This window comes from Elgaria multicarinata, chromosome 21 (genome assembly GCF_023053635.1).
Source record: "Elgaria multicarinata webbii isolate HBS135686 ecotype San Diego chromosome 21, rElgMul1.1.pri, whole genome shotgun sequence".
Taxonomy (NCBI): Eukaryota; Metazoa; Chordata; class Lepidosauria; order Squamata; family Anguidae; genus Elgaria; species Elgaria multicarinata.
Window position 1 is genome coordinate 6,284,521 of NC_086191.1, and position 23,463 is coordinate 6,307,983.

At 46.9% G+C, this 23,463-nt stretch overlaps 1 protein-coding gene across 1 annotated transcript in view; it reads right to left on the reverse strand.

Annotated features, from left to right (window-relative positions):
* Positions 1-19,849, reverse strand: part of RORC (RAR related orphan receptor C) — a 51,932-nt gene extending 32,083 nt beyond the window's left edge. Inside the window, exon 1 of the mRNA XM_063146026.1 lies at positions 19,824-19,849. Within this exon, the coding sequence (XP_063002096.1) occupies positions 19,824-19,842 (19 nt within the window). The 5' untranslated portion in view covers positions 19,843-19,849. The remainder of the gene's footprint in view (positions 1-19,823) is intronic.
* Positions 19,850-23,463: the final 3,614 nt, after the last annotated feature.

The window sequence follows — 23,463 nt, forward strand, 5'->3', positions numbered from 1 at the left end:
CAGGTATTGTAATCTTCCTTCATAGCAGAGATGCACCAGCCCCTTAATCATTCCAGTTGCCCTTTTCTGCACTTTTAGGGGTTTATCCAAAACACGTCACTTTGGTCCCACTCCAACACTCTAACCACTAAGCCACAAGGCCTCTTCTAACTGGCTCCCTGAGTCTTTCCTCCACCCCCTGAAGTGACCATCTTGTCTTCCCACAAGCCCGTCTCTGGTCCCACGGCTGCAATACACCCTCTTTGCTGCATTTTTGCTCTGCTGTCCTGTCCCCCCAGGGCTGCCCTGCCTTCTGGGACTTTGATTCTAAATTGTTCACACACACCATCCACTGGACCGCTCTTCCCCAACCTAGCGCCCTCCAGATGTCTGTGGCTGCTGGGAGTTGTAGTGCAAAACACCTGGGAGGCCACGGGGCTAGGGCTGTCTCAGCCGTACACAAAAAACCCCCACACGTTTCCATCGGCGCCAGTTCAAATTTAGCAGGTGTGCAAGATCTCTTTCACACGTAACTCTCCCAAACATTTGTATGTGGCACCCTGGTGTGGCACCCCGGTTGTGGAACGAGCTCCCCAAAGAGGTCCGCCTGGCGCCTACACTGTACTGCTTTCGTCGCCAGCTGAAGACCTTTTTATTCACTCAGTATTTTAACACGTAATTTTAACTTAAATTTAAATTTTACTGTTCTAACACTGTATTTTAATCTTATATCAATTTTGCTGTGTGGTTTTATCCTGGTTGCATTTTTTATACTGTATTTCGTAATTGTGTTTTTAACCTGTGGGGTGTTTTATTGTGGTTTTAATTTTTGTGAACCGTCCAGAGAGCTTCGGCTATTGGGCGGTATAAAAATCTAATAAATAAATAAATAAATAAATGTTTGGAGCCATAGAATCATAGAATAGTAGAGTTGGAAGGGGCCTATGAGGCCATCAAGTCCAACCCCCTGCTCAACGCAGGAATCCACCCTAAAGCATCCCTGCCAGATGGCTGCCCAGCTTTGTTAGTTTCGAAACAGATCTTTAAAACTCATGTTTTAAAATGCATTTTATTAAAAGTGTGGCGTTTTAAACTGCTGCTGATTTTAGGGTATATTTTGTTTTGTACTTCAGATTTTTTGGGGGGAGGGGGTATTTGTATTTACAAAAAAGCTTTATGGTTTTAAATCTTACGTAAACTTCCTTGGCATGGCTTCGCCCTGAGAAAGTGACATATAAATAATTAAATAAACCAACCAACCATAAATCAAATTGCTAATTGTGAGAATGGGGCCTCACTCAGTTTTCAGCTTAGCACTGAGAAAGAGAGCTATAGCTTTATTTAGCAACAAAAGAACTTTAGAAAGTGAGATTCCAATACGAAACTGCTGAACTAGAATTTATCAGCACATTTGATTCTATCTGTTCAGGACGCAATCAAAACCAAAGTTCACTCCTCCACCTACTACAAGAATTAAGTTCGCAATGCAGAATGCAGGAAGACTCTATTATCTTCACTAGTTCCTGCTGTTCTGAATGGCCACTGATCTAATCTGGCATATATTTGAGTATTGCATAGAAATTTCACACATTGGTCTTGCATTTCATGGTGTTTGGGCGCCACTTATTATAATCCCTCACTCCAAAACATCTACCTATTTGGCAACAAACCCACAACTTTCTCTGCTATCATAGATACGTCTATCTTTAAGGTGCTACAACAGGAAACCAACCTAGTTTGCACATAACAACAACCCAGATTTTGGGTTGTTGAATCCGGGTTTGCCGTTACGTGTGAACCCGAAACTATGGGTTAACGATGGGTTGCTAACTACGAAAAAACCCAGGAAGAGAATCCAGGGTTTGTTGCTGGGTTGTGAACTCCAGGTTGTTTAAACCATGGGTTGCTGTGACATGCAAACCCAGAACCATGGGTTGTTCATGGATTATTTTGGCAGGTTACAGAGGAGGTGGGCAAAAGTAGTCAAAAAAGTGCCAGTACTGCAAAGGCATTTTGGGATATAGGAAGATAGCGGGCAAAGGAGAAGGTCATCAAACAACCCAGCAAAACCCAACCTGCACTTTGTCCAAGTGGGCTTGTTCAGACAACATGCTAAGTCATGGTTAGGCTGCTAAACCTTTTGTAGCAAATGGTGAGTGAGTGTGTTTAAATTGTGGTTACGTAGCCACCATGATTAGGAAAGCTTCACATGACACGTTAAGGCATGGTTCACACAACATGCTAAGCGGTAATGTTTAGCTCAAAACGATTATTTATTTACTTATTTATTAATATTAACCACCGTGGCTTAATGCGTCATCTGAAAAGGGACACAGTCTGGTAGATAAATCATGGATAATCTCTGGGCAAGGCAACCACTCATAGAATCATAGAATAGTAGAGTTGGAAGGTGCCTATAAGGCCATGGAGTCCAACCCCCTGCTCAATTCAGGAATCCACCCTAAAGCATCCCTGACAGATGGTTGTCCAGCTGCCTCTTGAAGGCCTCTAGTGTGGGAGAGCCCACAACCCCCCTAGGTGACTGGTTCTCTTGTCGTACTGCTCTAACAGTCATGGAGTTTTTCCTGATGTCCAGTCGGAATCTGGCTTCCTGTCACTTGAGCTGAATATTCCGTGTCCTGCACTCTGGGAGGATCGAGAAGAGATCCTGGCCCTCCTCTGTGTGACAACCTTTCAAGTATTTGAAGAGTGCTCTCATGTCTCCCCTCAATCTTCTCTTCTCCAGGCTAAACGTGCCCAGTTGTTTCAGTCTCTCCTCATAGGGCTTTGTTTCCAGACCCCTGATCATCCCTATAGAATCACAGAATAGAAGAGGTGGAAGGGGCCTACAAGGCCATCGAGTCCAACCCCCTGCTCAATGCAGGAATCCACCCTACCTGACAGATGGTTGTCCAGCTGCCTCTTGAATGCCTCTAGTGTGGGGGAGCCCACCACCTCCCTAGGTAACTGGTTTCCATTGTCGTACTGCTCTAACAGTCAGGAAGTTTTTCCTGCTGCCCAGCCGGAACCTGGCTTCCTGTGACTTGAGCCCGTTATTCCATGTCCTGCACTCTGGGAGGATCGAGAAGAGATCCTGGCCCTCCATACTCTGGATTTTCATGACATGGGAACCAGGTCTCTTTCCGTGTGTGTACATCTGTGTCTACAAAAGTTGTTTTGGTGGGCGCATGACAGCAGCGAGAAATGAATAATGGTTGCATGTGAAAGAAAAGCCACAGCAATGAACCTGCGAGGAGGTGCGCGTAGGTTCTCCGCAGGCCAAGAGAACACACACACACACACACACACACACACACACGCAAACAATAAAAACAAACTTAAAATCAGCAATTTCCTCCTGCTGCTGCTTCAACTTCTCAATCTGCTAACGCATCTCTCACAAGGCCACATCCTTCTGGACGCCCTCCCCCCTCCCTAGTTTCGTCGGCTCGTTCTCTGTGCCCCCTTTTCCTTTCAAAAGCAGAAAACTAACCGCAGAAAAAGGGGCAGGTGGTGGATAAGCATTCTCCGAAAGCGGCTGGTTGAGGGACTCCATCAGTCCCGGAGAGGCAGAGACGGCTCAGACCCCAAAGCCGCTGTGCCCCCGTTGTGCGGGATAGCTGTCGACTCGCCCCTTTTTAATTAGCGAGCTAATTTCCCTTACCCACTCTTAATTAGACACACTGTCATTGGGGCGTTCAAAAATCACCGAGCAAAGTATTTCCTGACTTAAAAGAGGACCGTTAAAAACAAAACAAAATACACCCCAACGCTTGGAGGCGGTGAAAGCAAGAGGATCCGTGAAATTTGCACCTATCGCTTCTATTTCTAATTTTAAACATTCGCATTAGAGGTAAAACACTGTTGGAGGCTCATCCGAGCTGTTAGCAGCTGAGTTCTTTAAGTTGGTATGGAAAAAACGTAAGAGGAATGCACAGAGGCGTGTGCAGCACATTTCATCCACGTGTGCACCCTGGGATATATATATATTTTTTAAAGGTGAACATTTATGGAATACTCGATAATAAAGGGCATTATTTTTATTCATTTATTTATGGAACCCTGTAGACACTGATGGCCTACTCCTGGCAGAAAGGCTCCCACCCAGCAGAGAGATTCATGGTGTGGCAGCAGAATAGCTGGAGGGCAGCTGGAGGGCTGCTTCCACTGCGTTTGGATCCCCCTCCGGATTCCTGCTCAATGCCCCCCTTCAATGCAGTGCTTATTGCTTGAGACATTAGGGTGTGCCTGGACACACCCGGCACACCCCTCGCGCAAACCTATGGGAATGCATATTGTCCCCTGCATTCACATGTACTTAAAAGGTTGTCACACAGAGGAGGGCCAGGATCTGTTCTCAATCATCCCAGAGTGCAGGACATGGAATAACGGGCTCAAGTGACAGGAAGCCAGATTCCAGCTGGACATCAGGAAAAACTTCCTTACTGTTAGAGCAGTATGACAATGGAATCAGTTACCTAGGGAGGTGGTGGGCTCTCCCACACTAGTCATTCAAGAGGCAGCTGGACAACCATCTGTCAGGGATGCTTTAGGGTGGATTCCTGCGTTGAGCAGGGGGTTGGACTGGATGGCCTTGTAGGCCCCTTCCAACTCTGCTATTCTATGATTCTATGACAGGACAGGAAGACGGACCATCCACGCAAATTGTGCCACTGTTGCACCTGTTTCGGCACGCGAAGTGCTCTGCCAATCGACCCAGGGTTTCTCCCTCACCTATCACGAGTTGAAACTCAAGGCTGATCCTCCCCATAGGAAGTAGAGCAGTGAAGGGACGAAACGTTGAGTCCCAGATGGAGTTGAACATCACCCACAGGGGAAAAAAAAAAAACCCTCTGGATTTGAGCTGTTTAGCAATATGCAAGCCAGGTTTTTTATTTTTATTTTTTATGCTTAATTAGAAATTGCAAGTGCATGAGTTTATAATGTCGGCTGACAATACAGAAGTGGTGTGTATGTGCGTGTTCAATCTATTATCAGTTGCACCAGCCGCAGAAATATAACAGAGCCGGCAGTCGAAGTTACAAGAGAAAAAAAGAACAGCCGGCAATATAAATTTAAAGCCGCTGAGTGAGACTTGCCCCGAATTTTGCGGCCTTGCACATGTCTGACAGATTACATCAGATTAGGAGATTTTATCTAACACCATGTATTTCTCAGAGCAGAGAAAGAGAAAGAAGATAATAACAGCGAGGATCTTTGATTTCCCCCTCTCCCTTCCCATTTCAGAAAACACAAGAAGTTTGCCCCGACTAATTTTAAGATAACACCCTTTCTAAACTCGGGAGAGAAACTTGCATGTAGAACTGCATTTCAGTGGGTGTTTTTTAGCAAGAGCAGTCAAAATAGATTGCCAGGCGATTCATTCCTAGTTCAGGAATGTCTCTGAATAAAACTTAAGCCGTGGGAAGAAAGAAAGAAAGAAAGGAAGAAATTAAGAATTAACCACCTGGGTATACTGAGGGGAGAAATATTCTCCTGAACTCTCCTCCTGAAGAAATTTTGGATGAAAATTCTTTAAGCCCCATAGGGCAGGGCCCTGCCTTTCGCCTTTGGTTATGCTACTGGGTAAAAGGCAATGGCGTTACGTACACTTACAGGGCTAGAAATTAGACAGTGCGTGGTTTAATCAAAATTAACCATTTTGATGTCCCAATTCGATTCAGCTGGCAGAAAGGTTAAGCTTTCGCATGGACCGCACTGGGTTAATTTATCTGTTTATTTAAAACATTTCTTGGCCGCCTTTCTGGGCAGAAGTCCTCCCAAGGGGGTTTACAATAAAATACATAAAAACCGTTAAAATATTAAACGCAGTAAAAACATAAACACAATAAGGATCTCTTCTCGACCCTCCCAGAGTGCAGGACACGGAATAACGGGCTTAAGTTACAGGAAGCCAGATTCCGGCTGGACATCAGGAAAAACTTCCTGACTGTTAGAGCGGTACGACAATGGAACCAGTGACCTAGGGAGGTTGTGGGCTCTCCCATACTAGAGGCCTTCAAGAGGCAGCTGGACAACCCTCTGTCAGGGATGCTTTAGGGTGGATTCCTGCATTGAGTAGGGGGTTGGACTTGATGGCCTTAGAGGCCCCTTCCAACTCTACGATTCTATGATAAAATAGCGATAAAAGCCAACGATAAAAGCCAGCAGCAACAACATCTGTCACATCAAGGAAGTTTAAAGAATGCTTAACTTTTCCAAGATCATGCCCACTATTGAAATGTTTATCATCATATATCCCTGCCCACAGGAGATGGGACAGAGAACAGGGCCCTTTCACCAGCCCTGCTGACAGCTAACTTCATTTTTTCCTCTCCCCTCCCCATGGCTTTTCCTTGTGTGTCGTGTCTTTTTAAGATTGTAAGCCTCTGTGTGTGTGTGTGTGTGTGGTGGGGTGACCTGATTCATGCTTCCTTGGCTAATATATGGATCAGAGTGATGTTCCTGCCCTTCTCGGAATTTTGCAATGCACTTCCTGGCTCTAAAAATGCCCCGGCATGTCTATGTTCTTTCCTAATTTCTAAGAACATCTTCAGTGGTTCTTCTCTGGATGTTGCCACCCACAACGGTGTGACGGACAGCTAGCAAGATAAGAGTCTTCTCTGTAGTGGCACCCTCGCCTGAAAATATCCTTCCCAAAAAATCCACCTGATGTCTTGTAAACAATTGTGATTAATTATATGCTGCTCCATCTTATTGGTTTTTTGCTCTTATTGGAGTTTGAAATGGATTTTAATAGTGTGTTTTAAACACACTTGTACTATTCTTGTAACTGAAATGGTTTTTAATAAGTGTATTTAAAGAGTGATTTTTAATATTTACCTGCAAACCGCTTAGAGACGTTTTACATTAAGCAGCATATAAGTATTATATAGTCGTATACTGCTTTCTGTATAACACTTACGTAAATACATAAATAAGGACACGATCCCACGTGGAAAGCCTGCTTGGCAGGAGGATTTCAGTTTTAGGGCTACAGGACTTAGCCAGTTTGATTAATCAGTTAAAAGCCCTTTGTTCGTTGAAAAAGATGCCACCAATTAAAATGGGGCAGATTAAAAAAAGAAGAAGCAATTTTCATGTATGTGTGTGTGTGTTTATTTTTGGCAGCCTTTCATCTGCCTCCCATTATGCACAGGGTGAAACACCGCCTCGCAGGTTCATTTCAGAAGAGGCATCCCTTGTCCTTCATGCAGAGAGCCAGTGTGGTGTAGTGGATAAAGTGTTGGACTGGGCTTCACAATTCAAGAAGGACGCAGACAAGCTGGAGCGTGTTCAGACGAGGGCAACCAGGTTGATCAGGGGTCTGGAAACAAAGCCCTATGAAGAGAGACTGAAAGAACTGGGCATGTTTAGCCTGGGGAAAAGAAGATGGAGGGGAGACAGGATAGCACTCTTCAACTACTTAAAAGGTTGTCACACAGAGGAGGGCCGGGATCTCTTCTCGATCCTCCCAGAGTGCAGGACACGGAATCATGGGCTCAAGTTAAAGGAAGCCATTCCGGCTGGACATCAGGAAAAACTTCCTGACTGTTAGAGCAGTACGACAATGGAACCGGTTACCTAGGGAGGTTGTGGGCTCTTCCACACTAGAGGCCTTCAAGAGGCAGCAGGACAACCATCTGTCAGGTATGCTTTAGGGTGGATTCCTGCATTGAGCAGGGGGTTGGACTCGATGGCCTTGTGGGCCCCTTCCAACTCTGCTGTTCTATGATTCTATGATTCTATGAGATCCAGGTTCTAGTCCCCACTCGGCCACGGAAACCCACTTGGGTGACTTTGGGCCAGTCACAGACTCTCAGCCCAGCCTACCTCACAGGGCTGTTGTTACGAGGATAAAAACAGAGAGGAGGAGGATTATGTACACCGCCTTGGGTTCCTAGGAGGAAAAACGGTGGGATACAAATGCAACCAATGCGTTCTCCCAAGATGCCAGTTGCTTCACCAAATCCGTGCCACCTCTAAGAATGTAGAACTGATGTGGTGGATAGTTTTACGCCCCTGCAACAGCCATGCAGATTTGATTAGAGAGATTGAGGCGGTAATCCTATCTGCACCCACCCACGGAGCTCAGCAACGCTTACTTCTGAGCACACACTTACTGCATTGCAAAACGCCAAGCACCCATGGACAAAGATGTCTTCCGCCGAGTGACTGGGTTCCCAAATTTCCAGAGATTATATTATGAAGGCGTCCTTGATTGGATCCAAGACCAGTTTAAAAATAAATGGCGGTGCCCCCGTCTGTGCCCCGGGCTCTCAAATTGGCAGCGTTCCCTCCCAGCGCCAATTCAGAGTTGCCACCACTACCGCTGGCAAAACCGGGGAGAGGAGAGGAATGGGGCAACCGGCTCTCCTCGCTCTGAGCTCGCTCCGGCTACCCTGTTCCTCTCCTCCTCCATTTTTGATTTTTCATCTTTAGATGCAAAGGTTCCTGCTCTCCCGTTCCTCTCTCACCACCCCACCCTGTTTTTCTTTAATTTTTAAAGTTATTTACAGTGTGGAGCCCAGAGCTCCCTATCTGCCCCCTTCCAACAGCCCCTTTAAGAAAAAAAAATTTGTATTTTTTTTCTTTGTAAAAAGGCTCTGCAGAGGTGCGGAGCCTGGCTTCAAGCTAAAAAAGTCTTTGCCCCTGGATCCCTGCATCACCTGCCACCACTCCGAAGCTACCCCGAGGTAAAGCGCCCATGTAGAAGAGCCCTGTGAGAAGATAACACGGACCAGGAGCCTTGAAGATACCAACAGTTAAGCACTGAGTAGTATAGAATCATAGAATAGTAGAGTTGGAAGGGGCCTATAAGGCCATCGAGTCCAACCCCATGCTCAATGCAGGAATCCACCCTAAAGCATCCCTGACAGATGGCTGTCCAGCTGCCTCTTGAAGGCCTCTAGCGTGGGAGAGCCCACAACCTCCCTAGGTAACTGGTTCCATTGTCATACCGCTCTAACAGTCAGGAAGTTTTTCCTGATGTCCATCCGGAATCTGGCTTCCTGTCACTTGAGCCCATTATTCCGTGTCCTGCACTCTGGGAGGATCGAGAAGAGATCCTGGCCCTCCTCTGTGTGACAACGACTTAAGTATTTGAAGAGTGCTCTCATGTCTCCCCTCAATCTTCTCTTCTCCAGGCTAAACATGCCCAGTTCCTTCAGTCTCTCTTCATAGGGCTTTGTTTCCAGACCCCTGATCATCCTGGTTGCCCTCCTCTGAACACGCTCCAGCTTGTCTGCGTCCTTCTTGAATTGTGGAGCCCAGAATTGGATGCAATACTCTAGATGACACCTAACCAGGGCCGAATAGAGAGGAACCAGTATCTCAAGAGATTTATTATTATTATTATTATTATTATTATTATTATTATTATTTATTTATATAGCACCATCAATGTACATGGTGCTGTACAGAGTAAAACAGTAAATAGCAAGACCCTGCCGCATAGGCTTACAATCTAATAAAATCATAGTAAAACAATAAGGAGGGGAAGAGAATGCAAACAGGCACAGGGTAGGGAAAGCAGGCACAGGGTAGGGTAAAACTAACAGTATAGAGTCTGCACAACATCAAGTTTGGAAGCTATACTTCTATTAATGCAGACCAAAATAGCATTTGCCTTTTTTGCAGCCACATCGCACTGTGGGCTCATATTCAGCTTGTGATCTACAGCAATTCCAAGATCCTTCTCGTTTGTAGCATTGTTCTCTCTCCCCACCCCCGGAAGACGTACTGCATTTCTATTTAAATTATAGCCAGCATTTCTAAATTTGCAGCCACGCCGATAAATTAGCACCTCTGCACAAAACCGGCTCCTTTTCCCTCCCCTCGCAATGCAGAAGTGGCTACCTGACATACTTACTCCGTGTAGTACAAATGCAAGCACATTTATTCCTTAAAGCATTCGTATCCCGACCTATATCACTGGCATCTCAAGGCGGCATACCGATAAAATCAGAATAATGTAAGACGGCAAAGATACACAGCTAAAAATGTATTAAATCCTTCGCAAACTAAAACCAGTAGGGAAAGTTTAAAAGCAATAAGGACAATGAAAACAATTCATTTGATGCACAAACTTGGGGAATTTTAGGCTTGAGAATAAAAAGCCGTGTTTTAACTTGGCGCTGAAATGAAGCCAGTTTTGGCACGGGTGCCACAGCAAAGAAGACCCATTTCGCTCTCCAAACCGAATTTACAAAACAGAACCAAAGACATTGTAGCAATAAACAACATTGTTCTTCCTTTGATTTAGATTGCAGCCTCCTTTCCTCTGTTCCACAGTTGCTTCCCTTTTCATCTACTGGGAATGAAAGTTTGGAAAGCACGGCCTAAATATACATTTTCGGAGTGAGTTTTAGCTCCCCCTGAACATGCAGGTTAAAGATTTGGCTTTCACCCTGCTGTAGGGGTAAATCGGCTTGGGCTACGTTTTCTAAACACTGCTTTCTTTGGAGTTTGAGTCCATCCCCTCACGCCACTACACCAGCCACCTTGAGGACTAGCACCGGTTATTTTAAAGATAAAAAAAAGAAGAACTCTTTAAGAATGGATCTTTTGAAGAAGTCAAATTGGGGGGAAAAAAGACCTACAGGGACTAGAGAAATATGTAGAATGAATTGAGGAATATCTATCTATCTATCTATCTATCTATCTATCTATCTATCTATCTAGGCACTTAAAAGGTTCCGTGGCCTAGCCAAACACACATAATTTTTGCATATGTTAATTTATATCTATCTATGCAAATTTAGAAATAATGACGAGGATTTACTCAAATTTCACAGAAGGCAAAGCTGTGTAAATTTTGTTAACCTTTACCTCCCCCACTGCAATTCGCCTTGAAAATTGGCCTCCTGCATTTTGAATAATGCTTTCTGTCATGATGGCTATATGCTACCTCGGAGGCAGTATACTGGGGAACAAGAACAGGAAGGTGCTATTGTGCTCATGTCCTCTTTGCGGGCTGCCATCTGGTAGGCCACTGGAGGGAAAGAATGCTAGACCAAATGGGCTGTCAATCTGATCCAACGCGTTCCGTCGCATTTTCACACCAAAACCCTGGGTCAATCACTGGAGGTGTTTCCCCCCCCCCTCCTTTTTAATCGTTTTGAATTGCGGGTTTATGTGGCGTCACTCATGGTTGAGAACCAGAGCCGGGAAGCATCTCACTCATCAAATCTCGCCTCTGCCGTGAGATCAAAAGCCTGCTCGGATGGGTTGGAGGGTGGAGGGGGGGGGAGAGAAAGGGGCAGCCCCAGATGTTTTAAGATTGTGAGAGGAACTCTTTGCACTGACGCTGGAAAATGTAAATTTGCAGGATCAGTCAAAGCCCCACGCGCTTTGCTTAAGATCTTCCCCAGAGTCTGAGCTGCAGGTTTGAGATTGATTTGTGCAATTTTCCCGTTTGTGCCAAAGTGATTAGCGATTGAAAACCCAAATTGGTTCGGCGCGCCCTAGTGATCTCGCTCATTTGCCCATCCCCAATCAAGGGGGACCCTCCAGATCTTCCTGGACTACAACTCCCATCGTGCCTGCCCCAGGCTTTGGAATACTGATGGGAGTTGCAAGTCCAACAACATCTGGAAGGACACCAGTTTCCTTCCCTTGGATAGGTCCTCAGAGCGGTTTATGATGTTCTTTGCAGGCATTTACTGAGATACTTAGCTTAGACAGAAAAAAAGACTTCTCCCCGTCATGGGATTGCACCCTTATTTATTATTATTTTTTAAAAAACAAGAACTCAAAAGGTGCTAGCTAAGCATTATTAAAAGTTCTCCCTTATCCTAGTTTGGCTTGTACAGTAATTCCAGTGAAACCCAAACACAGCCTACAAGGCCTCTTCCCAACTGGTCTAAACCCGTGCGGGGAATCCGAACCCAGAGCTTCCCAGACACACGGCTGTTCAGGCTCTGCTTGAAACCTCCCACAGAGGGTGCCCCTGTAACAAGGGATGCAGAGATTCATCCATCCACGCAGAGGGTTGTGGATGCCTTAGCGTTTAAAAGTTTCAATCCCAGTGAACTCAGCTATGTTTGCAGTGCTCAATCAGGATTGCAACCTCTCTTTCTTTCTTCTTCTGACGAGATCATCTTTGAGAGCTACCGGGCCGGCAAACATGGACCTCTCCACGCTGCAAATAGCTGTGCCAACTGAATTTGTCTGATGTGGACAGGTGACAATTTTGATTGGCTTGGTTTTGGGTAAAAACATGAGCTGAATTCACAACACCCTCCATAAACGAGAAAGAACATGAGATACGCCCCCCTCCAAATTCACGTCGAGGGAAATTGGAACTCAGAAATTCAGCCAAATCTACCTGTCATCCTCCCTCTAGGTAACTGGTTCCAATGTTCAGAAAAATTCTCCTAATATCCAACCAAAATCTACCTTCCTGTAACTCAAGCTCATTAAATCTAGTCCTTTCCCCTGGGGCAACAAAGAAGAAATATCTGCCATTTTCTAACTGACAGCCGTTCGGGGATTTGGAGAAGTATTCAAAATGGTTTTAGAATGAGATAAGCGAGAGGACCCTCGAATCTCAGCCCTCCGACTAAAATCCATGCACCCCTCCCTTGCTGGTCGTTCCACGACCAACAGAATGTTGCTGTGTAATATCTGAAAGATGGGCTTTCTCAGTGGGCACCCACCTTTCGAAACATCCTCTCCTGCGCAATTTGGGAGGCAGGAAAGTCTGTTTTCAAAACTTCCTGAAAACTCACTTGTTTTATTTATTATCACATTTATATCCTGCTTTTTTATCCTCCAAGGCAGCCTTCCTCAACCTGGGGCGCTCCAGATGTGTTGGACTACAACTCCCAGAATGCCCCAGCCAGCTGGGGCGCTCAACCTGGGGCGCTCCAGATGTGTTGGACTACAACTCCCAGAATGCCCCGCGCCAACGGCCCCCTTCTGAAAATATTACACTGTTTTTCACGGCTACCCATGATGACACCTTCCAGCTTCGTGTCCCATCATTTTACTGGTACCTCCTTTATCAATTCCTGTTTCTCGTGGTCTTTTTAAAAACAGACCAACTTGGGGCCGTGCCGCTTTGGAAATCTGAACACCGCCTAGGACGCCATCCGCCCCAGGCCGTCCCAAGACATTTCTCTGCCTGAAGCGAAGGACAACATGGTGTCTCCTCTTCCTCCTATAAAGAGAAGCCGCCTGGCCGGGCAGTCGAATCTAACTTATGAGGGCATTGTGTTCGCCACCACAGGCTAGCTTCGGAGGCTTAGGGCAGGTGGTGCGGCACACAAAACTCTGTCCTCCAACAGAACGGGAATGACCTGGAGGAACAGCCCCAGGGGGAAGTCATTGCCGCCCCCAAGTATTTGCCGCCCGAGGTGGTCGCTTCGCCCTGACTCACATTAGGGCCAGCACGAAGTAAAAAGATTACGAATTCATCCAAACGTGCCATTTCCACGCTAGGCTTTGCCAAGAACGTGGGTGAGGCAAGAAACGTTAGCCATGCACACAATTTCCATGATTCCATGCAACGCACTCCCGAACCTCGTTTTTTGAGGGCATTCTGAGTTAAGCAGGAATGGGGCATTTCTTGAGGCCCTGTCGAATGCTGGGTTGGGGGCATGCCCCAAAGCCAGGTCAAAACCCACCGGTGGTATACCAAGTAGTGGCCACCATCTTCCCCACATCTCTCCCCCCCTCCACACACGTACCTCGCATGGTAACACCGGCTTGTGAGGCGGAGCTGCCCGTGGTTTGATCCAGCAACACCTGTTCAGCTTTGGGTACCAGCTGCAGCGAACCCGTCGAAGAGGCACCTTTTGGGTTGGGGGAGGGGGGAGTCCAATTTCCTTTTTTAAAATCCGCAGCGTCAACAAGGGCACGTCCAAGTGACACACACGCTCCGAAGAATGGCACCGCCGCCAGCCAATCAGAAACCCCCGGTGTTGTTTTGGGGGGTGGGGAGGCGGAGTGGGGGAGGGGAGGAAAGAAGAAGACGAGAGAAACCGACAACAGTGAGGTGGAAAGTTCCAAACCCACAAAAGACGAAAAAGAGAAAATTAACAAAGCGGCCACAAGAAAGAATGAACGAGAGAGAGAGAGAGAGAAAACAAAAGTTTCCACTTGCATAACGGGGAAGGGGGTAAGAGGGTTTAAATTTGACAAGGAGTTCGCTGGCCATATTGGTGATGTGGGCTGGAAATGCTCTATTTCAAGAAAAAGATACCCAGATCCCAGCGTAGTCCAGCCACCAAGAGAAAACTCCCAAACCAAACGCACCGAAACATCTGGTGGGAATGGAATCCGGGAATCCGAGCTCCAACCAGCCTGAGATCCCAGATTCCCACACAGTTTGGGAGACTCCCTCGAGAACAGAGCCTTCGGCTCTCGAACGCAGATTGGCTCACTGCCTCGAGCACTACAAAGACACTTTTTGCTTCTAGGTCCAAACTGCACGAAACTGAGCCGTGGGGATGTGCTGGGGGTTGGGAGTGAAGAGATGGGGGACCATGTCTTGCGGTGTGCATAGAGTAATTGATCCATGGTCTCCAAGAAGCTGAGTCGCAAAGCTTTTTTTTAAATCAACTGAAACTGTCTAGATGAATCAACTGAAACTGCAGCTGATTAGTCAATGCAACTACACTATCAGTGTGTCTTTTTAAAAACATTCTATGCAGCCTAAGCTGCAAAGAACACAAGGCAACGGAATAATAAACAAAGCATTTGACGATAAACACATTTTAAATCGGTGAGGACATCTTTGGAAAAGGTTGCAGCGAGAGACTGGAGGGGGGTGGGCAATTTCGACTCCTGGATCCCACCCCCCCAGGGACTGTCCTCTCCTGAATTCAGCGTTCGTTTGCTGCCAAATCTCAGTAAGAAACAACCACGGAGGAGTAAAACGAACACATTCAGTTTGTTTTCAAGCTTATTCTGTTGATTTTACCCATCTGGGGCAGTTGGCAGACCACTGATTAGGGATGTTTTGCTTGAGGGTGGAGTGAATGTGTTTTCGTGAGTTTGGCCCCTCCAGATCATAGAATCATAGGATCATAGAATAGTAGAGTTGGAAGGGGCCTCTAAGGCCATCAAGTCCAACCCCCTGCTCAATGCAGGAATCCACCCTAAAGCATCCCTGGCAGATGGTTGTCCTCTTGAATGCCTCTAATGTGGGAAAGCCCACAACCTCCCTAGGTCACTGGTTCTATTGTTGGCCTGTTTTCCGCTAACTGGACCAATTTGGTCTGCAGAGATTCGGGCCGAGTAGTGGATTTCTCCATAGGTGTGTGAAACATATTTCATTAGAGTGTGCACCCTGGGAATTTTATTTTCTATTTTTTTTTTTTAAAAAAAAGGTGAACATTTATTGAATACTCAGTCACAAAGGACATTATTTTTATTCATTAGTGTAGACACTAACGCCCTACTCTGCAGGGGGGGATGAGGAGAAATGCCCCCTCCTCAATTCAGTACTTATTTCTTTGTGATATCATTAGGGTGTGCCTGGGCACATCTGGCACACCTCTTGCGCATGCCTATGGATTTCCCGTTTTTCTTATTTGTGCAAACTCCGACTGAAATTTGCACAAAACTATTTCCAACCTCCCCCCCCCCAAAAAAAACCCTCCAGAGTTCAGGCGCCTGAGTCAGCGAATGCCAGCTGACTCAGGCACCTCCCAGAACTCCATCAAGCCTCAAAAGAGACGGCTTTCCAAGTGGCGGACATCCCTCCCGCTCGGATTTTGCCGCTGCGAATTTCGCCGCCTGTGCTTAATTTCGGGGTTAATGGTAACGATTGATTGACTAATGGCTAAGATGTGTGTATTACTCCACATCTAGACAGATTCTGGAGGGGTGAACAACAAGAGATAAATTGAACAAAAGACAAGAAGAATAAAACATGATATTAAAATTATTCGTTAAAAAAACAGAGCGTAGGGCTGGTCAAGGAAGGAAGGCTTCCTGGAAAAGAGCGGTTTTCAAGAGGCGCCGAAAGCAACGCTGTGTAGGCGCCTGCCTGACCTCCAAAGGCAGGGGATTCCACAGGAAGGGGGCCACCACACTCAAGGCTCTTCTCCCGGTGGACTTCAGTTGGGCCCTAGGTCCAGGTGGAACCACCAGGAGCATGTCCTTTAACAAACTCAGTGACCGGGCAGGTTGGTAAGGGAAAAGGTGGCTCTCTCAGAGACTAAACAGTACAAATCAGGGCAGCACGGTTACTAACAGGGACTGGCCGACGAGACCACATAACGCCAGTCCTTTTCCAGCTTCACTGTCTGCCAGTCCAGGTCTGGGCCCGATTCAAAGTGCTGGTATTAACATTTAAAGCCCTAAACGGCTTGGGGCCAGGCTATCTGAAGGAATGCCTCCTCCCATATGGACCTGCCCAGACCCTAAGGTCATCCTCAGGGGTCCTTCTCCGCGAGCCCCTGCCAAAGGAAGTGAGGCAGGTGGCTACCAGGAGCAGGGCCTTCTCTGCTGTGGCACCCCGGCTGTGGAATGAGCTCCCTAAAGAGGTTCGCCTGGCACCTACATTATACTCTTTCAGACGCCAGGCGAAGACCTTTTTTATTCTCTCAGCATTTTAACAGCCTGGCAACTTAATTTGAACTTGGCTGTTTTCAATTTGGGTTTTAAACCTGTATTCATTTCCGCATCGCTGCTCGTTTTTATCCTGGTTGGGCTTTGATATTTGTATTTTATATTGCGTTTTTATACTGTTGGTTTTATACTTTGAATGGTTTTCAGTTGTGTGAACCCCACAGGGAGCTTCGGCTATTGGGCGGTATAAAAATGCAATAAATAAAAATATAGCACACCCTCGTAAATTCCTTGCAATAATCGAGACATCAGCTGTAGTCCCTTAAACACAGTGATGAAAATGTTTTTAGTTTTTTTTTAAAACACACACACCCAACAACAGTTTATTGGTTCAAAGGCACATGATCTATCCATCTAATTCTATAATCCACAGATGGGCTGCTGGAGAAGTCATAGAATCATAGAATAGCAGAGTTGGAAGGGGCCTATAAGGCCATCCAGTCCAACCCCCTGCTCAATGCAGGAATCCACCCTAAAGCATCCCTGACAGATGTTTATCCAGCTGCCTCTTGTCTGGATAGGTACATAAGAACATCAGAACATCAGAAGTGCCCTGATGCTGGATCAGACCAAGGGTCCATCTAGTCACACACTGGCCAACCAGCCATCAACCAGGGATGAACAAGCAGGAGGACATGGTGCAACAGCACCCTCCCACCCATGTTCCCCAGCAACTGGTACACACAAGCTTGTTGCCTCGAATACTGGAGATAGCACACCACCATCAGGGCCTTGGCAATTTCTCTTTTTGTTGCTGAGAGATCCCGACGGAGTTAAGGTTATACAGGGCAAGACCCAACGTCCCACTTGCGTTTTCGGGGCCGTTCCACCACCGCCAAGCTGTGACGCATGGCGTTTCCATGGGTGGCCCCCCACCGAGCGGCCGGCGATTCCAACCGCAGCGCGTCAAGCGACGGGAGGTGAAAAACACGCTGATCGGCGTGCCGCACGCAGCAGGATGGGGTGGCACCACACACCAAATTGTTCCAGGTACCCAAGAGAGGGGAAATTACCTCTCTCTCCCCCCTTCACCCCTCCGGTGTGCCCCCTCCCCACCCACAGAGGCACCAAACGTGGAAAAAAAGTAGGCGCACGGCTGACAAAAGGAAGGAACTTGATTCAGCACACGACCGTAGAACGTGCAAAGATAAGAGGTCATGGCAGCCGCGCACATATCGGGAAATTATACGGGCGGGGGAGAGGGTCCATTGACGATTATCACGCAAGATCTGTCAATGGAACCTCTACGATGAGGAGCAGTGCACCTCCCAAAACCCGACATAACGGGGCCAAACATTTATTTATCATTTATTTATTGGGCCTTTTCAGTGGTGGCCCCCGAATTATGGAATGATCTCCCCAATGAGGCTCGCCTGGCACCAACCTTGTTATCTTTCCGGCGCCAGGTCAAGACTTTTCTCTTCTCCCAGGCAGTTAACAACATATGCAGAGTTTTTAACTGACCCCAGAATAGTTGTTTTAAATGGATATCGTTGTTTTTACGTTTTTGTTGTTTTTAATTTTTTGTACATTTGCTTTTCATGCTCACTGTTTTCAACCTTTATAAACCGCCCAGAGAGCTTCGGCTATGGGGCGGTATATAAATGTAATAAATAAATAAGTAAATAAATAAATTTATTTCTTGCATTTATATCCCACCTTCTCCTCCAAGGAGTCCAAGATGGCGTGCGTGCGTGACCCCCCTCCTCCTCTCCGTTTTATCTTCGCAACAACCTTGCCAGGTAGGCCAGGAGGAGAGTCGGCCATTGGCCCAAAGTCACCCAGTGAGCTTTGTGGCTGAAAGGGGCCTTGAACCCACATCTCCTGAGTCCCAGTCCAACCAGTATGCCAACCGAGCAGGGATCATGTCTCGGTGATGAAACACAGGCCAGGGATTTGATGCACGGCAACCCAAGAGCGGACCTTCTATCTACTGGCACCCCAACGGTGGGATTTGCTCGCCCTTCAGATACGGTTTATTTATTTTATTATTACTACATTTATTTATCCTGCCTTTCCCACCCCCACCCCCTTGCAAGGAGCCCAAGGTGGCGTACACGGTCCTTCGCCCCTCCGTTTGACCCTCACAACATCCCTGCGAGGTTGGCTAGGCTGAGAGTCAATGACTGGCTCAAAGTCATAGAATCATAGAATCATAGAATAGCAGAGTTGGAAGGGGCCTACAAGGCCATTGAGTTCAACCCCCTGCTCAGTGCAGGAATCCACCCTAAAGCATCCCTGACAGATGGTTGTCCAGCTGCCTCTTGAAGGCCTCTAGGGTGGGAGAGCCCACAACCTCCCTAGATCACTGGTTCCATTGTCGTACTGCTCTTACAGTCAGTAAGTTTTTCCTGATGTCCAGCTGGAATCTGGCTTCCTTTAACTTGAGCCCATTATTCCATGTCCTGCACTCTGGGAGGATCAAGAAGAGATCCTGGCCCTCCTCTGTGTGACAACCTTTCAAGTATTTGAAGAGTGCTATCATGTGTCTACCAGAGTAGACGCGTTCCTAGGCCTGGGTGCAAGGATCGCGGACCCCAAACCTATTTTCCAGGTCCCCTGATCTATTTCCAAGAGTATTTGAAGAGTGCTATCATGTCTCCCCTCCATCTTCTCTTCTCCAGGCTAAACATGCCCAGTTCTTTCATAGGGCTTTGTTTCCAGACCCCTGATCATCCTGGTTGCCCTCCTCTGAACACGCTCCAGCTTGTCTGCATCCTTCTTGAAGTGTGGTGCCCAGAACTGGGCGCAATACTCAAAATGAGTCCTAACCTGGGCTAAACAGAGAGGAACCAGGACCTCACGCGATTTGGAAGCTATACTTCTATTAACGCAACCCAAAATAGCATTTGCTTTTTTTGCAGCCACATCACACTGTTGGCTCATATTCAGCTCGGGGATTCTACCGCAATTCATTCAAACTGGTGATATAATATTCAAGATGTGGCCTAACCAGTACCGAATAAAGGCGAACCAGGACCTCACATGATTTGGAAGCTATACCACCAACACGTCTCACCCTCCAGCTGTAGGATTCTATCACTCCTGCAACTAGATCCGAATTCTGGGTGGGTGGGTGTGCAGAAAGAGACCAGCTGGCCAAGGGGTTGCCCACACCACCAGGCTAAGTCGTGGTTGGGAAAAGAGGTTGCAAGTATCCACAAAGAGATGGGGTTTTTAGGGAGTGGTGGTGGTGTTTAAAGGTGATCCCATTCAAAATAATAACCATCCTTCTCCAAAGTAGACCAAGAAATTGTACTCACACGTATGCGTCTTCTTCATAGCTGCAGAGCCTGCAATCAAGGGAGACGGAGAATTAAAATAAATCCCTTTCTTGGGGAAATAAATAAGTAAAACCAAACGTTAATGACTAGCTTGACAGCTCCCACCCTGTTCCTATTTTCTGTAGGAGCGATCTTACGCCTCGAGAAACCGTTAGCCACGCCCCTGTCCTGCAATTGGCCGAGCTCTGTGACGTCGCGGAACGCACGCCCGCAAACCGAGAAAGAGAAGGCTCGGTCACGGAATGGGAGCGAATGGTCCAACTGCTCCGAGCGATGGGGAAAGGGCAGTTCGGCGGGAAAGAAATTTGCACGGGGGTGCAAGGGAATGAGATGGTGCGGAGGACGGGTGTTGCACAACGGAGTTAAGAGTTGGGGATCTGACATGGCCGGAGAGACCTGCAATGGATTGAAGTAGGTTGGAATTTCTATGACTCCAACTTGCGTATTTCGCAGCAGACCGGGTTCCCCCCCGCCCCGAGTCATGCTGATTCCGCAGATCGGATTGGGAGGGATTTGCGCGAATTCGCACGATGGAATTAGTGTTACAACAGAATCCTGGGGAAAACAACTCAATTTCATCAACGAGCAGAGGACGGAAAGAAAGACGCCTGAGAAACCGCGAAACATTGGCGGAATGGATTGAAGAAAATCCGTGCGTCCTTGGGCAACATTGCTCGAGGGAGTGGGAATGAAATTTGGGGGGGGGGGAAACGAAACTACTGTTTTACTCTGCAAAAAAGCACAGCAAGTTAAAGTGTTGCAGCGAAATCTTTTGGTCACAAGAGGGAGCCAAAGAGAAACCTGAGTTTTGCTTTGCTTTGCCTGGTTTTTGCTTCATGGCGGTAGGGTGGGGGTAGGGTGACCCTGTGGAAAGGAGGACTGTGCTCCTGGATCTTTAACACTTGCATACAAAAGGGAATTTCAGCAGGAGTCATTTGCGTGCATGCAGCACCTGGTGAAATCCCCTCTTCATCACAAGAGTTGAAGCGGCAGGAGCTATACTAAGGTGACCATATGAAAAGGAGGACAGGGCTCCTGTATCTTTACCAGTTGCATAGAAAAGTGAATTTCAGCAGGTGCCATTTGTATATATGGAGAACCTGGTGAAATTCCCTCTTCATCACAGCAGTTAAAGCTGCAGGTGTCCTGCCCTCTTTTAAATCTGGTCACTCTAGTATAGCTCCTGCACTTTAACTGTTGTGATGAAGAGGGAATTTCACCAGGTTCTCCATATATACAAATGACACCTGCTCAAATTCCCTTTTCTATGCAACTTTTAAAGATACAGGAGCCCTGTCCTCCTTTCATAGGGTCACCCTAAGCTATACCAGAGGGACCAGATACAAAAGAGGGCAGGGCTCCTGCAGCTTTGACTGTTGTGATGAAGAGGGGATTTCACCAGGTGCTGCATGAAACCAAATGACACCTTCTGAAATTCCCTTTTCAATACAACTGTGAAAGATACAGGAGCCCTGTCCTCCTTTCCATAGGGCCACCCTCGGCGGAGGGAGAGAAATGAGACAACATAAAACAGCCATGCATTTCTGATCACTCTTAACCAATCAAGCATCCTTTGCTAAAACCCAGCAAGTTCTCACGTCTGCAGTAATAATGGTGTTGTTTTACACTGCTTTTCAACAAGTACGTTTACAAAAGTTCAGAGAACAACATATAAATAAAAACCTAGTAAACATTAAAACGATCCTTGGAAAGAGACAATCTGACCACCCTCCGCCCACTGCGAAACACCGACAGTCCCAATAAACCAGTCTCTCCCCGCGGTTCCCAGTTGAGATGCTTTTTGCTTTTGCATTTATATTTTTAATTCAATACGTTTGCAACCTCCTGTACGTAAGCTATTCACTGACTTGCAACGGAGCGAAGGCCAGGAGCGGGGCAATCCGTCTTCTTCTAGCCTGCCTAACTGGGGGCACTCCAGATGTTACGGGATTCAAATCCCATCAGCCCCAGATAACATGACCAACAGCCAGGAAGCCTGGGAGTTGGAGTCCAAAACGTCGGCAGGGCCCCTGGTTGGAGAAGGCTGAAATTATCACTTTGCCGAATCCAACCGTCACTGATGAACAGTGCGAAAAGCTACTTAAAGACAAGTGTTCATGTGTGTGTGTGTGTGTGTGTGTGTATACACACTCACACACAAGAGAGATCTTGTATGCTGTCCGTTCGCGAGGATTTTGTCTTTGGGAGCTAATTGAAAGCTCCACCATGCTGGCTAAGTCGGGACTAAGCTGATTTTCTATTTCTGCTCTCTGTCTTCACCCCTTTATCCCCAGGGCTATTTATAACCAGGGCCGAATGCTCTCTGCACATCCGTGAGCACAAGGCCCCAGACCACCCCACCAGCTCTCCCGATTTAAAATAAATAAATAAACAAAGCTGCTAGTCCCTAAGGACACAGAGAGGCTTTGCAAACAAGCCATCAAAATCGCATATCCCTGATCCAATGCAGAACCCGGCCTCATAGAATCATAGAATAATAGAACTGGAAGGGGCCTATAAGGCCATCAAGTCCAACCCCCTGCTCAATGCGGGAACCCCCCTTAACGCATCCCTGATAGATGCCTCTTGAACGCCTCTAGTGTGGGAGAGCCCACCACCTCCTGACAACCTCAATCATTTATTTATTTTATTAAAAACAACAAAACCAAACCCACAAGTTTCTGGTCCTCATGGTCACAGGGACTTTGCAAAACAGTAGCTACTGAAACCTCAGAGGTTTGGGAACGGAGAGGATGGTGCAGGCAGGGCTGTCAGCACTAATGACATGGGGGAATGAGGTGTGTGCTTGCTTAAGATCGCTCATTTCATGTATTTATTCATCCTGCTTTTCTGTCCAACAAAAAACACGCAGCCGCTTACAAAATTAAAAACACAAACGATACCCAAACATCCTAAAACCCAAACTGTTTCAAGACAGCGGTAATTAATCCAAAAACAGTCGGCTGAAAGCCATGCACGGCAAATGACAACACAAAACCAAGCCCTTCGAAAAACCAAAGGCTTGCTAAAACAAAAGTAGTTTTCCACCCAACATCTGGATGTTAAAAGAGGAGCTGCTTCTTCTCTCTGGCTGCAGCACCATCATAATTCTCTCACTTCCGTGTCATTTCTTAAGTTACCAAAATACCACCAGTCACACACAAGTGGGAAGTGTCAGCAGGTGTGGGTGAATCCTACATTAGCAGAAGTAACAAACCCACAAAATTGAGGGGGGGGGAAACTTGAGGGAGAAGAACTCCTGCCCCCCACGCCCTACCACAACAGAAGCACCGCGTGCTGCAACATTTTGTTGCAGTGTGCTTGACAGCAACGTAAGCAAAGGTTTGTGTTTTGCAGGGCTCAGGATATTGGATGAGGACTGGGAACAGAGGCCATAGCTAGACCTAAGGTTTATCCCTGGATCGTCCAAATGCTATTTTGGGCTGCATTAATAGAAGTATAGCTTCCAAATCACATGAGGTACTGGTTCCTCTCTATTCGGCCCTGGTTAGGCCTCATCTAGAGTATTGCGTCCAGCTCTGGGCTCCACAATTCAAGAAGGACGCAGACAAGCTGGAGCGTGTTCAGAGGAGGGCAACCAGGATGATCAGGGGTCTGG